Source organism: Carcharhinus amblyrhynchos, chromosome 7 (assembly GCF_965287045.1).
Source record: "Carcharhinus amblyrhynchos chromosome 7, sCarAmb.v2.hapA, whole genome shotgun sequence".
Taxonomy (NCBI): domain Eukaryota; kingdom Metazoa; phylum Chordata; class Chondrichthyes; order Carcharhiniformes; family Carcharhinidae; genus Carcharhinus; species Carcharhinus amblyrhynchos.
Window position 1 is genome coordinate 11,413,262 of NC_137330.1, and position 16,149 is coordinate 11,429,410.

A 16,149-nucleotide genomic window follows, 5' to 3' on the forward strand; every position below is an offset into this window, starting at 1 on the left:
CATGTTTGCAGCAGGAGGTGGATGGTGGGAGGGAACCTTTGGTTCTGGATTTTGCACTCTCACTGCTGTTGAAAACCCCATGTTTGCCTTTGTGACTTCTACTCTCTGCTGCTCCAAAGCACTTCTGACTGCCCTCTCACATTTTACCACCCATTAATATGAGATGCTCCAAAATTTCTGCTGCCTTTGTCCTAATCTGTACCAAGTCCTGCTCACCCTTCATTTCCCTGCGCACTGACTTACATAGCTAGCAATGCCATGATTTTAAAATCCCACCCTCCTCTCGCTCTGATCTCCACCAGTTGTGGGATATTAGTACCAGAATAACTCTTCAAGTGTCACATTTTGTGTCTTCAGCCTCTTGTGAGGCACATTGGGATATTTTACTGAAGTGTTACATAAATATGTGTAAGGGTTGTTTTTACACCTCCATCCCTTCTCTCGTCATGTTTTCCCTTCATAGCTACAACAGAGGAACTGAGGGGAAGTACAATTGTGGCACAGTGGTTAGCACTGCTGCCTCACAGCTTCAGGGACCCGGGTTCGATTCCTGGCTTGTCTGTGCAGAGTCTGCACCTTCTCCCTGTGTCTGCGTGAGTTTTCTCTGGGTGCTCCGGTTTCCTCTCACAGTCCAAACACGTGCAGGTTGGGTGGATTGGCCATGCTTAGTTGACACCCGGGGCAGGATTTTACGGTCTCGCTCATCCTGAAATGGTAAAATCCCGTCCAAGATTGACCGACTTTCCCATGCTGCTTTTCCATTCACCTATCCGATTCCTGTGGCTGGCGTGCTGGTAAAATTCTGGTCTTAGTGTTTAGGGGGATTAGCAGGGTAAATATGTGGGGTTATTGGGATAGGGCTTGGGTGGGAGTGTGGTCAGTGCAGACCTGATGGGCAGAATCCTTCTGCATTGTAGGGATTCTATGGTTCTATGAACACCAATGTTGCTAAATGGGAGTCAATGTGCAACTCAGCCGCGATCAAACTGAATGACGGAACAGAATTGAGGGGCTGAACCATCATGTACATTCCTGTAATCATGTCTCAACCGGACCATGGATATGCTGATACATATTCCTGCATAATTTAGGAGCAGAGATGATGTGTCAAATTTCCTTTCATTTACTTTTTTATTTCTCAAATAACTTGGTGTATTTCTTTAACATAGTGCAGTTGAAACTAATGTGAAACTGAAGGACTGCCTGTTCCATTCAACTCACCTCTCCACTTGGCTTGCGTAGCTATTATCATAGGCGTCGTAGCTCTGTTCATCATATTCTCCTCCATAGCCATCGTCGTATCCCTAGGGAGACAACAAAGCTGATCAGGTTCTTTCCTTCAATATACTCGTCAGATGCTTGACGATATCTAACCTTGTTTAAATGTGGAAGACGCATTGAAGGAATTGGAAACATAGCAGGATTTAACAAGGATCTTGTAAATAGTGGCTTGGTCATAAGAGAACTTGAGTATCGTTGGGAAAAGAGACATGCAGCCAAAGCTTCTCACCTTGCACTCATCAGATCAGATTTGCAAGGACACCAGGGGGCAGAATTATTCCATCCTGCCTGCCACAGTGGGTGGGTTACAAACTGTGCAAATGTCCATTGACCTCAAGTGGGATTTTCCGGTTTTGGGGACAGCACAGTCGGAAAATCCCGCCCCAGATCTTTCTCCATGTCCTAGTTGTGACTGTAACACTACATTCTGCGCTTTCATCTTTTCTTCCCCCGTGTGTACTTTAGGAACAGTATGCTTTTCTGTGTCACGCACAAGAAACAATACTTTTCACTGTATTCCGATACATGCGACAATAATAAATCAAATCAAAGAGAACAACAATTTATACTACGTGTGAAGAGAGTGCTGACTGGTTGTCAAGTGTTGTCTGAATGGTAGAGGAGTTGCCATGGAGAAGGTTTCCGGGCATTCACAGTGCATTTCCATAGCAACAGCATTACCAAGAGTACAAGATAAAAAGCTTTGACAGTGTGTCTCTTTATTCAGCAATCATCTTAAAGACGAACTGAAAAATGTTAAAACACAACTGTAAACTTCTACAAACAACAATCAGATAATGACCAGATAATCAGTGACAATCATCGATAGTCACGGGTGAGGTGCATCAAGATTGGACAGTGGCAAATGTTGTGTCTTTGTTTAAAAAGGGCTGCAGAGAAAAGCCTGGAAACTACAGAGAGCCTCACATCTGTGGTGGGTAAGTTGTTGGAAGGTATTTTGAGAGACAGGATCTATAGGCATTTAAAGATGCAAGAACTTGGAATACTGTTTATAGTTCTGGTTACCCGATTATAGAAAGGATATTATTAAGCTAGAAAGAATGCAGAAGAGATTTCCTAGGATGCTACCAGGGCTTGGTGGTTTGAGTTAGAAGGAGAGACTGGATAGACTGGGACTTTTTTCTCTGGAGCATAGGGGCCTGAAGGGAGACCTTATAGAGGTCTATAAAGTAATGAGGGGCATAGAGAAGCTAGATAGTCAATATCTTTTCCCAAAGGTAGGGGAGTCTAAAACTAGAGGGCATAGGTTTAAGGTGACAGGGGAGAGATACAAAAAGAGTCCAGAGGGGCAATATTTTCATACAGAGGGTGGTGAGTGTCTGGAGCAAGTTGCCAGTTACAACTTTAGTCAGTTACATGGGTACGATGGGTATAGAGGGATATGGGCCAAATGCGGGCAATTGGGACTAGCTGAGGGGTTCAAACCAAAAAGGCAGCATGGACAAGTTGGACCGAAGGGTCTGTTTCCATGCTGTAAACCTCTATGACTCAATGATTCTATTTTAGATTGGAGGATAACTCTTAGCATGAACTTAGAACATAAGAAATAGGAGCAGGAGTGGGCCATCTAGCCCTTCGAGCCTGCCCCACCATTCAATAAGACTTCTATAGTCTTCTTCAGAACAGTGCCCGGGGTCACGGCTGCCTACTTGTAACAAGGCCTCACTTTTGTAAATGACTGCACCTCTGACAGTGCGTCACTCCCTCAGCATGTCATTGTCATTAGTTAGCAAAGCTGCCTCGTAACAGGTTCGATTCCCAACTTGGGTCACTGTCTGTGTGGAGTTTGCACATTCTCCCTGTGTCTGCGTGGGTTTCCTCCGGGTGCTCCGGTTTCCTCCCACACTCCAAAGATGTGCGAGTTAGGTGCATTGGCCATGCTAAATTGTCCCTTAGCGTCCCAAGGTGCGCAGGTAGATTAGCCATGGGGCTAATGCACAAGGTTTTGGGGATAGGACAGGGGGACTGGGCCTGAGTAAGATGCTCTTTTGGAGAGTCGGTGCAGTCTCAATGGGCCAAATAGCCACCTGCAGGAATTCTATGTTTCTATGGTTCAAACAGTGTTCATTCAGCAAGCCATGCGATATATCCCACCCAGCCTGAGTTCAGACCTGCGAACTTCTCTCTCTTTCCTCCTTTACGATACTCCTTAAAATCTACCTCTTTGGCCAAGTTTCTCGTCATCCATTGAACACATCCTCCCGTCCCACTCTGGCTCAGTGTCATTCCTGCTCAGCTCAGTCTCGTTATTTTGTCTGGTGACATTCTTGTGAAGCACTTTTTAGAGACACTACAATCTTCATTTAAATGCAAGTTACGAATTTTGTGTTGGCCATGAAAGCAAAATTGGAGAGTAATTTGAACGGACTCGGCTGGTTGACCGCTATCACTTCTTGCCACATCAGAATGCCCTGCCCATGTTCTGCCTTTTCTGCCTGATCATCCCAAGCCTGAGTGACAAATAAAACACAGTCATAATCTGAGCGACATGGCGGCACAGTGGTTAGCACTGCTGCCACGCAACGTCAGGGACCCGGGTTCGATTCCCGGTTTGGGTCACCATCTCTGCGGAGTTTGCACATTCTCCCCATATCTGTGCGGGTTTCCTCCAGGGTGCTCTGTTTTCCTCTGACGCTCCAAAGCTGTGCGAGATGGGTTGATTAGCCTCATCAAATTGCCCCTTGGCATCAGGGGAATTTGCAGGGTAAATACTTGGGGTTAGGGACACATTGCCCGGGTGGGATTGTTGTCAGTGCAGGCTCGATGGGCCAAATAGCCTCCTTCTCCACTGTAGGGATTCTACACTGGTCACTAGAGAACATTATCGTGGAATCTGTGGGAAAACTTGCTTCAATGTAATAAATCTACTGCTTTGGCTCAGGCAATAATTCTATAATCTTAATCTTCAGGCTGGTACACCCTTACTGGAGAGATTGACAATTCCAAATCGAAACAGAACAGCTCCCCACCCAATGATTTTCCAAGCCACAATATCTTCAAATCTGGTGTTCCTAACAGGTGTTTTTTTAAATAAGAAGATAAGAAATAGGAGCAGGAGTAGGCCATCTAGCCCCTCGAGCCTGCTCCACCGTTCAATAAGATCATGGCTGATCTGATAGTGGTTCTGTTCCACTACCCGCTTTCTCCCCATAACCCTTAATTCCCTTATTGGTCAGAAATCTATCTACCTGTGACTGAAACACATTCAACGAGGTAGCCTCCACCGCTTCAATGGGCAGAGAATTCCAGAGATTCACTACCCTCTGGGGGAAGAAGTTCCTCCTCAACTCTGTTCTAAATTGACTCCCCCTTATTTTGAGGCTGTGCCCTCTCGTTCCGGTTTCCATTCTAAGTGGAAATAATCTCTCTGCCTCTACCCTGTCTAGCCCCTTCATTATCTTAAATGTCTCTGTAAGATCTCCCCTCAGCCTTCTAAACTCCAACGAGTACAGGCCCAATCTCCTGAACCTCTCCTCATAAGCTAACCCCCTCACCTCCGGATAATAAAGGTTAATAATACTTGGGAATGGCAGGAAGGTTGTGGTGAATTAAAAGTGAAAGGATACAGCATTAGGATTTATTTCTCATTAGTGCCAAATCCCGTCAAAGCACACGGCAGTGACGCGGACAGCTTTGAGGACAAAACATTTTCAATTTCAAACCTTCATTCTCTGTGGAAAACGCACAATGATTTTGACTGCTGGAAGCACTGAAGTGTTGAAGGCTTTTTTAATGTGTTCATTACAGCCTGCTCCGCTCTGTTCTGGTGCAACAGAACATAGTCAAAGATTATAATCCAGTTGATGTCTCTGAAAATAGTACACTGGGATTAGTTTGCTGTTGCAAACGTTTCCCATGTGACTTGTGCCTCACACTAGCTGCTGGGTATTGGGGGCGGCACGGTGGCACGGTGGGTTAGCACTGCCGCCTCACAGCGCCAGGGACCCGGGTTCAGTTCCGGCCTTGGGTCGCTGTCTGTGGGGAGTTTCTCCCCGCGTCGGCGTGGGTTTCCTCCGGGTGCCTCCCACACTCCAAAGATGTGCGTGTTAGTTTGATTGACCATGCTGAATATTCCCTTAGTGTCCCAAGATGTGTAAATTGGGGGATTAGCGCTGTAAATAGGTGGGGTTATGGGGATAGTGGCTGGATGGGATTGTTGTCAGTTGATGGGCTGAATGGCCTCCTTCTGCACTACAGGGATTCCATGGTTCTATATTTAGGTGCACCAAGTCACTGAATCTCAGAATCATTATTGTGCAGAAGGTGGCCATTTGGCCCACCATACGATGGAATACTCCCTGTTGCGCATTGATAGTTTTATTAATGTTTCCTTACTAGCAGCCTTGCAGGGTACTTTAGTAGGGTGACTGCGTGATGTGACTAGAGTTGACATCATTGGCCATTTGCGTGGGCAACGGGATGGGGTATCATCACAGCCTGTTGTGTTAACATCTACCGAATAAAGTCCTTAGATTTGGTGAACCACTCAAAAGCTGTTGCCAAGGAAGGCAAACAAAAACTGGCGACGAGGATGAAAAAACAAAAACTGGCGACGAGGATGAAAAAACAAAAACTGGCGATGAGGAAGGCAAACAAAAACTGGCGATGAGGATGGTGAACAAAAAGTGACAACAAGGAAGACAAGCAAAAACTGGTGATGAAGAAAGCAAACAGTGCTTGCAACCACTCGGAGTAATCAAAAGTCATCAAAAATGAAATTAGAAAAAAAATCTTTGAAGAGAAGCCCACCACAGCCCAAAATGAAATTGGTAGCCGTGAGAAGCAAGTACCATGCAACAGCAAATTTAGAGCTTGGTTGGGGGGGGGGGCGGTGTTAAAACACAAAGAAAGCAGGTTGAGCTTGGGTTGTGACTTATTTTGGAAAAAGGGGAGCAAGGTAGTGCTAAAGCCCCGGGACACACTGTGCACATGCAGGTCCTTCCCTAGAGTAAAAATGGTGGGGGTTTTGGGCGCGTCAGACTGTTTGATGAGAGTACAGATGAGTGATGGTGCTCATCTATAGAATGGTTTGACTATTTTGTGCAAGCTAATGAGATAGCAGAAGATATGAAAGTCCGCACTTTCCTGAGCGTAATGGTAGGGGAAAACATTTAACCTTCTCCAGAGCCTGGTGCAGCCGACAAAGCTGGGCAGAAAGATATATGAAGAAACAGTGGAGATTTTGCAGTGCTACTTTTCACCAAAACCTCTGATCATTGCCAAAAGGCTTTGTATAATCCTATAGAAACCCTAGTGCAGAAGGAGGCCATTTGGCCCATCAAGTCTGCATAGACCACAATCCCATCCAAACCCTATTCCCCTAATCCCACATGTCTACCTTGCTAATCCTGACATTAGGGACAATTTAGCATGGCCAATCAACCTAACCTGCACATCTTTGGACTGTGGGAGGAAATAGGAGTACCCAGAGAAAACCCGCACAGACATGGGGAGGACGTGCAGACTCCACACAGACAACAACCCGAGGCCGGAACTGAACCCGGGTCCCTGGAGTGGTGAGACAGCAGTGCTAACCACTGTGCCGCCCCATGATGCGGGGGGGGGGATTGATTGCACAATTTGTGGCTACACTAAAAAGGCTGACAGAGCACAGCAGTTTTGGGTCGAGGCACTACACATTTTAATCTAACTTTGCCCCGATGGTGCCACATCAACTTGTGTTGTGGGGGTGGTGGCTTCCCACATCATGCCAACAGGCGGAAGAAGCCTTTGCATGCAGAACGTTGAATCAAGCCAAAAGCAAAAAAAAAAATCCCTAGGAATGATTTTTGGAATACGACAGTTCTTCCCTTTCCTGTAGGGAAGGAAGTTCATTTTGTTGATGGACCGTCATATACAGGGATTCCATTGCTGGGAGCAAGCAGACTACAGGGATGGCCGTTGCTATTGTCAGCACACACCCCTACACTATCAAGTATCGTCAGTCAAACCTTCATTTAACGCAGATGGATTTCCCCATTTAAGGTCAGTCACGATCTTACTGAATGGCACAGCAGCTTCTAGTTCCTATGTCCTTATGTTCTTATTAAATAGTTTGTCGATGAATGGTACGTGTGGAAACATTTTCTATTTCGAGCAAGTAGACAATACTCCTGTCACTGCAGGACAAGCACACCAGAAGTGACCAATACTTCCCAAGGTAAAGGACAGAGTGCTTCAAGGACAAACCTGAAGAGTTTAAGTCATATTCCACTTGAACGCTTGAGTTATCCGAACAGGCAGGTTGTCTCCTCTGGCAAATGAGAGTTATCATCCCAACATTACTGAGGAAATGTGCATTAAATCAATTCCATGAAGGCCACTGTGGTATTGTAAGAATGAAGGAGATAGCCAGCTATTTTTGGTGGCCAAGTGCTTAATGGGCTGCAAAGCCATGAAAATTAGGGCAGCACGGTGGCATAGTGGTTAGCACTGCTGCCACACAGCGCCAGGGACCTGGGTTCGATTCCGGCATTGGGTCATTGTCTGTGTGGAGTTTACACATTCTTCCCATGTCTGCATGGGTTTCCTCCAAAGATATGCGGGTCAGATTGATTGGCCATGCTAAATTGACCCTTAATGTCAGCAGAATTAGCACAGTGAATGCAGGGATAGGGTCTACATGGGATTGTTGTCGTGTGGGTCAATGGGTTGAATGGCCTCCTTCTGCACTGTCAGCATCCTATGATTCCACTCCATAAAATACAAATCTTTATTTCTTTCTTTCAATCAAAACAATTTTTTTCGCTGATAACTCAGATGAATCGTATGAACTAAGATAAGTCGCCGGGACCGGATGGGATGTACCCCAGGTTACGGTGGGAGGTGAGGAATGTGATTGCAGAGTCCCTGGCGATGATCTTTGCATCGTCGATGGAGACGGGAGAGGTTCCGGAGGATTGCGGATGTGGTTCCTATTTTCAAGAAAGGGAACAGGGATAGCCCGGGAAATTACCGACCAGTGAGTCTGACCTCAGTGGTTGGTAAGGTGATGGAAAGGATTGTGAGGGACAAGATTTATGAGCATTTAGAGAAGTTTAGAATGATCAGGAATAGTCAGCACGGCTTTATCGAGGGCAGGTCATGCCCTACGAGCCTAGTTGAGTTCTTTGAAAATGTGACTGAACACATTGATGAAGGAAGAGCGGTGGACGTGGTTTACATGGACTTCAGCAAGGCGTTTGATAAGGTCCCCCATGCAAGACTTCTTGAGAAGGTGAGAGGGCATGGGATCCAAGGGGCTTTGGCCTTGTGGATCCAGAACTGGCTTGCCTGCAGAGTGGTTGTGGATGGGTCTTTTTCTGCATGGAGGTTGGTCACCAGTGGAGTGCCCCAGGGATCTGTTCTAGGACACTTGCTGTTTGTCATTTTCATAAATGACCTGGATGAGGAAGTGGAGGGATGGGTTAGTAAGTTTGCCAATGATACAAAGGTTGGTGGTGTTGTGGATAGTCTGGAGGGATGTCAGAAGTTGCAGCGGGACATAGATAGGATGCAAGACTGGGCGGAGAAGTGGCAGATGGACTTCAACACAGATAAATGTGTAGTGGTCCATTTTGGCAGGACCAACAGGATGCAGGAGTACAATATCAAGGGTAGGAGTCTTAGGTGGGTTGAAGAGCAGAAGGATCTTGGGGTCTGGGTCCATAGGACTCTTAAATTGGCCTCACAGATGGAGGATGTGGTCAAGGAGGCATATGGTGTACTGGCCTTCATTAATCGAGGGATTGAGTTTAGGAGTCGGGAGGTAATGCTGCAACTTTATAAGACGCTTGTCAGACCCCACTTGGAGTGCTGTGCGCAGTTCTGGTCGCCTCACTACAGGAAGGATGTGGAAGCTATTGAAAGGGTACAGAGGAGATTTACAAGGATGTTGCCTGGATTGGGAGGCATGACTTATGAAGATAGGTTGAGGGAGCTAGGTCTCTTCTCCCTGGAGAGACGAAGGTTGAGAGGTGACCTGATAGCGGTTTATAAAATGTTGAGAGGAATAGATAGGGTGGATTCTCAGAGGCTATTTCCCAGGGCTGAAATGGTCGCTATGAGAGGACACAGGTTTAAGGTGCTGGGAAGCAAGTACAGAGGAGATGTTGGGGGTAAGTTTTTCACTCAGAGGGTGGTGAGTGAGTGGAATCAGCTGCTGTCAGTGGTGGTAGAGGCGAACTCACTGGGGTCTTTTAAAAGACTTCTGGATGAGTATATGGGATCTAATGGGATTGGGAGTTACAGATAGTTCTATGGGTTGGTAGGTATAGATGTGATTGGTGCAACTTGTGGGCTGAAGGGCCTGTTTGTGCTGTAGTGTTCTATGTTCTAACTAAGAGCGGGAGTGGGCAGTTTAGCCCCTCGTGCCTGCCCCATTATTTAATATGATCAAGGCTGATCTCATCTCAATCTCAACTCCATTTTCCTGCCTGTTCACCCCAGTCCTTCAAACCCTGACTAATTAAAAATCTATCCACCTCTTCCTTAAATTTACTCAATGTCCCACCATCCATCACACTCTGGGGTGCTGAATTCCACAGGCATTCAATCCTTTGAAAGAAGTAATTTCTCCTCATCTGTTTTAAATCTGCCACCACTTCTCCTAAAGCTACGACCTCTTGTACTAGATTGCTCTACAACAGGAAACATCCGCTCCACGTCTACTTTGTCAATACCCTTTTATCATCTTGTACACCCCAATTAGATCCGCTCTCATTCTTCTAAACTCTAGGGAGTCTAGGCCTAATCTGCCCAATCTCTCTTTGTAAGACAAACCCCACATCTCGGGAATCAACCTCCTCTGAACTGCTTCCAACGCAACTCCATCCCTCCTCAAAGGGATCATAGTATCCCTACAGTGTGGAAGGAGGCTATTTGGCCCATCGGGTCTGCACCGATAACAATCCCACCCAAGCCCTACCCCTGTAACCCTACATATTTACCTCGCTAATCCCGCTAACCTACGCATCCCATAACTCAAAGGGACAATTTAGCCTGGCCAATGCATCTAACCCGCTCATATTTGGAGTGTGGGAGGAAACCAGAGCACCCGGAGGAAACCCACACAGACACGGGGAAAATGTGCAGACTCCATACAAACAGTGACCCAAGCTGGGAATCAAATCCGGGCCCCTGGCGCTGTGAGACAGCAGCGCTAACCACCGTGCCGCCATCCACCCTGAATAAAATAAAAATGTTTGGATAATGTCGGGTAAAAGTAAAGGGAACAAAACCGTACACAATGTTCTAAGTGCTGTCTCCCTAATGCTTTGTACAGTTGCAGCAACACCTCACTACTTCTAGATTCTATTTCTTTAGCAATAAATGCCAACTCAAATTAGTTGGTTTGACTTTTACCCCTCTTCAATAGACTGTAAAAAAGTATTGCAGTAATAAAAATTGACCCAACATCGTGACAGTTGTAAATGGTTCTTTTTATATCCATTTAAACAGAGCACATAAATCTATCGTGGCTTTTGTTTATTTGTAAATTTCAATAAATTAATAAATTCTCTGATAACTTTAGGCCAAATAGAATAGAACATCAAGGAAAGGTTGCAACAAATAAAAACAGTAAAAATTTTATCTGGATCGTTCTGAAATATATATTTTATTCTTTGAGCATTTTTAATGGATACAGCTTATTCTGGCAAAACATCAATAAAGATAACAGAAATATCCAACTGTCAGGAGATGGTGCCAGAATGGTAAGGATTGCTGGACTAATAATCTAGAGGTTGAAGCTAATACTCTGGGGACACGGGTTCAAATCCCACAAGGGCAGACAGTGGAACTTAGATTCAATTAATAAAATCTGAGCTTAAAAGCTAGTCACAGTAAGAGTGATTGGGAGACTATCATCGATTGTTGTACAAACTCATCTGGTTCATTAATGCCCTTTTAGAGAAGGAAATCTGCCATCCTTATCTTGTCTGACCTACATGGGACTCTAGTCGCACAGCAATGTGGTTGACTCACAGCTGTTTGACAAGTCACTCAGTTCAAGGGGCAATTAGGGATGGGGAACAAATGCTGGCCTTGTCAGTGACACACACATCGCAAGGTGGCACAGTGGTGCTACCTCACAACACCAGGGGCCTGGGTTCAATTCCAGCCTCGGCTATGGAATCTGTGTGGAGTCTGCACATTCTCCCTGTGACTGCATGGGTTTTGTCCAAGTGCTCCGGTTTCCTCCTAAAGCCCAAAGATGTGCAGGTTGGGTTGATTGGCCATGCTAAAATGACCTGAGTGTCGGGGGATCCGGACGGTAAATATGTGGGGTTACGGGAATAGGGCCTGGGTGAGATTGTGGTCGGCGCAGACTCGATCTATGATGAAATAAGAAAAAGCATCACCCGTTACATGCCCGTAGACGCACTTGCCGAACACATCACTTGTAAGAATAAACGGAAAACACTGCGGATGTTGGAATCTGAGACTAAAACCAAAAAGTGCTGCTGAGATTTTCCAGCGTTTTGCAGTTTTTGTGTCACCTTTGAGAATGTTTGTTTAACCCCTTGGTGCTTGGCAACATTACCCGTACATTTTTATTTTATAATGTTGCAGGAAGGTATGATTGCACAGTGGTTAGCACTACTGCCTCACAGCAGGGTTTGATACCCGACTTGGGTCACTGTCCGTGTGGAGTCTGCACGTTCTCCCCGTGTCTGCGTGGGTTTCCTCCGGGCGCTCCGGTTTCCTCCCACAGTCCGAAAGACGTTAGGTTCATTGGCCGTGCTAAATTCTCCCTCAGTGTACCCGGACAGGCGCCGGAGTGTGGCAACTAGGGGATTTTCTCAGTAACTTCATTTCAGTGTTACAGTAAGCCTACTTGTGGCACTGATAAATAAACTTTGAATATTTTCCATGCATGCTAAGAATTGGCAGGCAATACATACGAAGTTGTAGTGACAACCCCCCCCAGAGATAATATTCACCATGTAGTGATGGTGGCATTGGGCTGAGGTAAACACAATAAGGAGTGTCACAACACCAGGTTAAAGTCCAACCTGGTTATTTGATAGTAATCTCACAAGCTTTTGGAAATGGTGTTCGTTTGTCAGACATGTGGAAGGTTCTGCCCAGTAGCCAGTGAGGGTACAAAGATTTCTCTCAAGGCCCCAGCAATTTCCTCCCTTGTCTCTCTCAGTATTCTGGGGTATACCCCATCAGGCCCTGAGGACTTGTCTACTTTAATGTTTTCCAAAACCCCAATATCTCCCTCCTTTTTGATCTCAGAATGACTCAAACTATCTACACACCTTCTCCAGACTCATCCTTCTATTTGGTGAATCCTGGCACAAAGTACTCATTTAATAGCTCGCCCATATCCTCTGACTCTACACATAGATATGATGTGGAGATACTGGCGTTGGACTGGGGTAAACACAATAAGAAGTCTCACAACACCAGGTCAGAGTCCAATCAGTTTATTTGATAGTAATCTCACAAGCTTTCGGAAACGGAATCTGGTTGGACTCTAACCTGGTGTTGTGAGACTTATAATATTCACCAGCAGATAGGGACTGCGTTGGAGTTTTCAGCGTGCACTCAAACTGACAAGGGGTGCAATTTCCTCCCTTTATTGTTTCCCTTTGAATCTGAAGTTCTCCCCGCAATTACTCTAATTTCACACGTTAATATTGCCTTTTTGTGAATATAATTTGATGATTAAAGGATTTTATGAAGGATCTATTGGCCTCGGAGGGCCGCAATGCAAATTCACCAAGTGTGGTAAGTTTAGAGGGTTAAATCAGGAGAACAAGGTGCATTGGCAATGCTCACGTTCTTCAGTGTACAGAAGATGAAGGAGTAATCCAATTGAAGTGTTAAAGATGATTAAAGGATTGGATAGGTAAATAGAGAATAAATATAGCCTCTTGTAGGGGGGGCCCAGAACAAAGGGCCATAAATGTAAAAATAGAGTAAGGTCATTCAAGTTTATTTTGTTAATATTGTCACAAATCAGCTTACATTAACACTGCGATGAAGTAACTGTGAAAATCCCACACTCTGACGCCTGTTCGGGTACACTGAGGGAGAATTTAGCATGGCCAATGCACCTAACCAGCACGTCTTTCGGACAGTGGGGAGAACCGGAGCACCCGGAGGAAACCCACGCAGACACGGGGAGAGCCTGCAGACTCCGCCAGGAATCGAACCTGCGTCCCTGGGGCTGTGAGGCAGCAGTGCTGACCACCGTGCCACCTAAAGAGGTGTTGTCAATGCGCGGCGAGGAAATTTTAGAGCTCCGTGTCTGGGAATTGAACTCCATTCTCCCGTGTGACAGGTGAGGGATACGGGGGCTAGCACTGCTCTTTACAGGGCCAGAGACCTACATTCCATTTCAGCCTTAGGTGATTGTGCAGAGTTTGCACGTTCTCCCCCGTGTCTGTCTGAGTTTCCTCTGATTGCTCTGGTTTCCTTCAAACCATCAGCCATGCTACATTTGCGGGGTTACCGAGATAGGGCAGAGGGGAGGGCTTGGATTCAATGCTCTTTCAGAGAGTAGGTCCAAACTTGATAGGCCAAATGGCCTCTTTCTGCACGGTAGGAATTCTATGGTTATATTACTCCCATATCAAAACTCTAATTTTCTCTGACTCTGATCTCTGCTACATGCGGTCTCCCTTCGGCCCATCACTGATAGCCCCCCTCACAACAACAGTTTGCATTTACCTTGCATCCTCATGCACTGCATAAGAGCATTGTAAAAGACTACTTGATGATCACAGAAGGAGATCGATGACCAGAGTGTCTTAAAGGAGGAAAGGATGGGAGACAGATGGAGAGTTTGGAGGGAGTGCTGGGCTGGAGGGTGGGATTTCAAAGCCCAGGCCACAGAAGGTATTCTGGCAAATGGTGCAGTGCATAAAATCGGGGACACGGAATAGTCCCAGAATTAAAGGAGCGCAGAATTCACGATGGTTGTACAGACTTAGAGTCACAGAATCCCCAGAGTGCAGAAGGAAAACATTTGGCCCATTGAGTCTGCACCAACCACAATCCCACCCAGGTCCTATCCCCATAACCCCATGCATTTACCTTCGCTTGTCTCCCTGATATTAAGGGTCAATTTAGCATGGCCAATCCGCCTAACCCGCACAGCTTTGGAGCGCGGGAGGAAAGCGGAGCACTCAACGGAAACCCATGCAGATATGCGGAAAAACATGCAGGTTCCGCACAGGCAGTGACCCAAGCCAGGAATTGAACCCAGGACCCTTGTGCTGTGAGGCAGCAGTGCTAACCACTGTGCCACCCAAAGGCAGTTAGGAAGAGGAGAGGCCATGGAAGTGTTTAAACACTAAGGTGAGAACTTTAAAATCGAGGCATTGCTGGACTCGGAGTCTATTAATGTTCAATGTTGTTGAACAGATGCAGGATTTTAATGACACACTCTATAGGTATTTATAAAGAGATGAGCCAATGTCAGAACCCTAGCCAAGTGGACTGCTCCAAAACAGGAGCAGAAGGAGGCCATTCAGCCCCTCAAACTAGTAACGATCTTCTCAATGAAAGGGAATACAAGCCAAGTGTTTTTGCTAGCTGACCTTACTGTCTCAGCATTTTAACTGTGGGATAATTCTATTGAATCTACATGATAATCGCTACAAAGTGATGGCCAACTGGTATTATTATTAATCCAGGAACTCAGCTAATGACCTGGGGACCTGGGTTCGAACCCCGCCACGGCAGGTGGTGGAGTTTGAATTCAATAAAAAATATCTGGAATTAAGAATCTACTGATAACCATGAAACCATTATCGATTGTCAGAAAAATCCATCTGGTTCACTAATGTCCTCTAGGGAAGGAAATCTGCCGTCCTCGCCTGGTCTGGCCTACATGTGACTCCAGAGCCACAGCAATGTGGTTGACTCTCAATAATTAGGGATGGCCAATAAATGCTGGCCAGCCAGTGACGCCCATGTCCCACAAAAGAATAAAAGAAAAAGTTTGCATCTATATTCTGCAGACTAAATAGTCTGGACCTGTATCCCTTGGAGTTTAGAAGCCTAAGGGGTGGACTTTATTCAAAGGTATAAGATCCTGAGGAGGCTTGACAGGGTGAGATATTTTCACCAGTGGGAGAGCCTGGGACAAGGGGATATAACTGCAAGATAAAGGGCTGGTCATTTAAAACTGTGGTGTGTCGAAATTTCTCCTCACGGAGGGCGGTGAGTCTCTGAAATTCTCTGCCCCAAAGGGAGTGGAGGCTGGATTATTATAAGTATTTAAAGTGGAGGCGGATAAATATTTGATAGATCAAAGGAATAGAGGGGCGATGGGGAAATGGCACAGAGAAGGGGCTGAGGCTAGCATTGATTAGCCACAATGGTACTGAATGCTAGGGCAGGCTTGACGGGCCTGGTGGCCTACTCCTGCTACTATTTGATTGGGGTAAGATTGGGATCGAGCCCACCCCCACTGCGCCAGCTTGTTTGATTGAATTCAATCAGGTTTTTAAATTGGTTTGAGGAGAGAATTACACCTGGGGAGAAAGTGCTGCCTCTGAGACCTGCCAGCGAATCGAATATCCGGCACCTCTTTCGTCCCAATGCCATCACCAGGAGTGCTGGTTGCTGTTGTAGCTGCATCTGATCCCTGACAGTGATTGCCAATGGAGATGAGCTTGATTGGCAAGGAGAGGGGGTGAGGGGAATGGAGCCTGTGCTGGACGGTGCAGGGCGAAGGGGGAAACGTAGGGGTGGGAAGGCCTTGGGAGATCTTCCAAAGGGCACCACATGGGGTTGGGGGGGGGTGGTGGGCTTCCAAAGGAGATGCTCGCTCCCTTTACAGCAACCAACCCAAGCAAGATAGCAGCCCCAGTATAAAAGTTCAATTCAGAAAGTCATTGTGATCTG

General features: G+C 46.2%; 1 protein-coding gene across 2 annotated transcripts in view; it reads right to left on the minus strand.

The window, feature by feature from the left end:
• khdrbs2 (KH domain containing, RNA binding, signal transduction associated 2) overlaps positions 1–16,149 on the minus strand; it is a 361,507-nt gene that overhangs the window by 40,275 nt on the left and 305,083 nt on the right. For both annotated transcript variants that reach the window (XR_013886982.1, XM_080191957.1), the window contains exon 7: positions 1,222–1,304. Coding sequence is in view for 1 of the 2 variants with exons in the window: in XM_080191957.1 (XP_080048083.1) it covers positions 1,222–1,304 (83 nt within the window). In the remaining variant the exon portion in view is untranslated. The remainder of the gene's footprint in view (positions 1–1,221; positions 1,305–16,149) is intronic.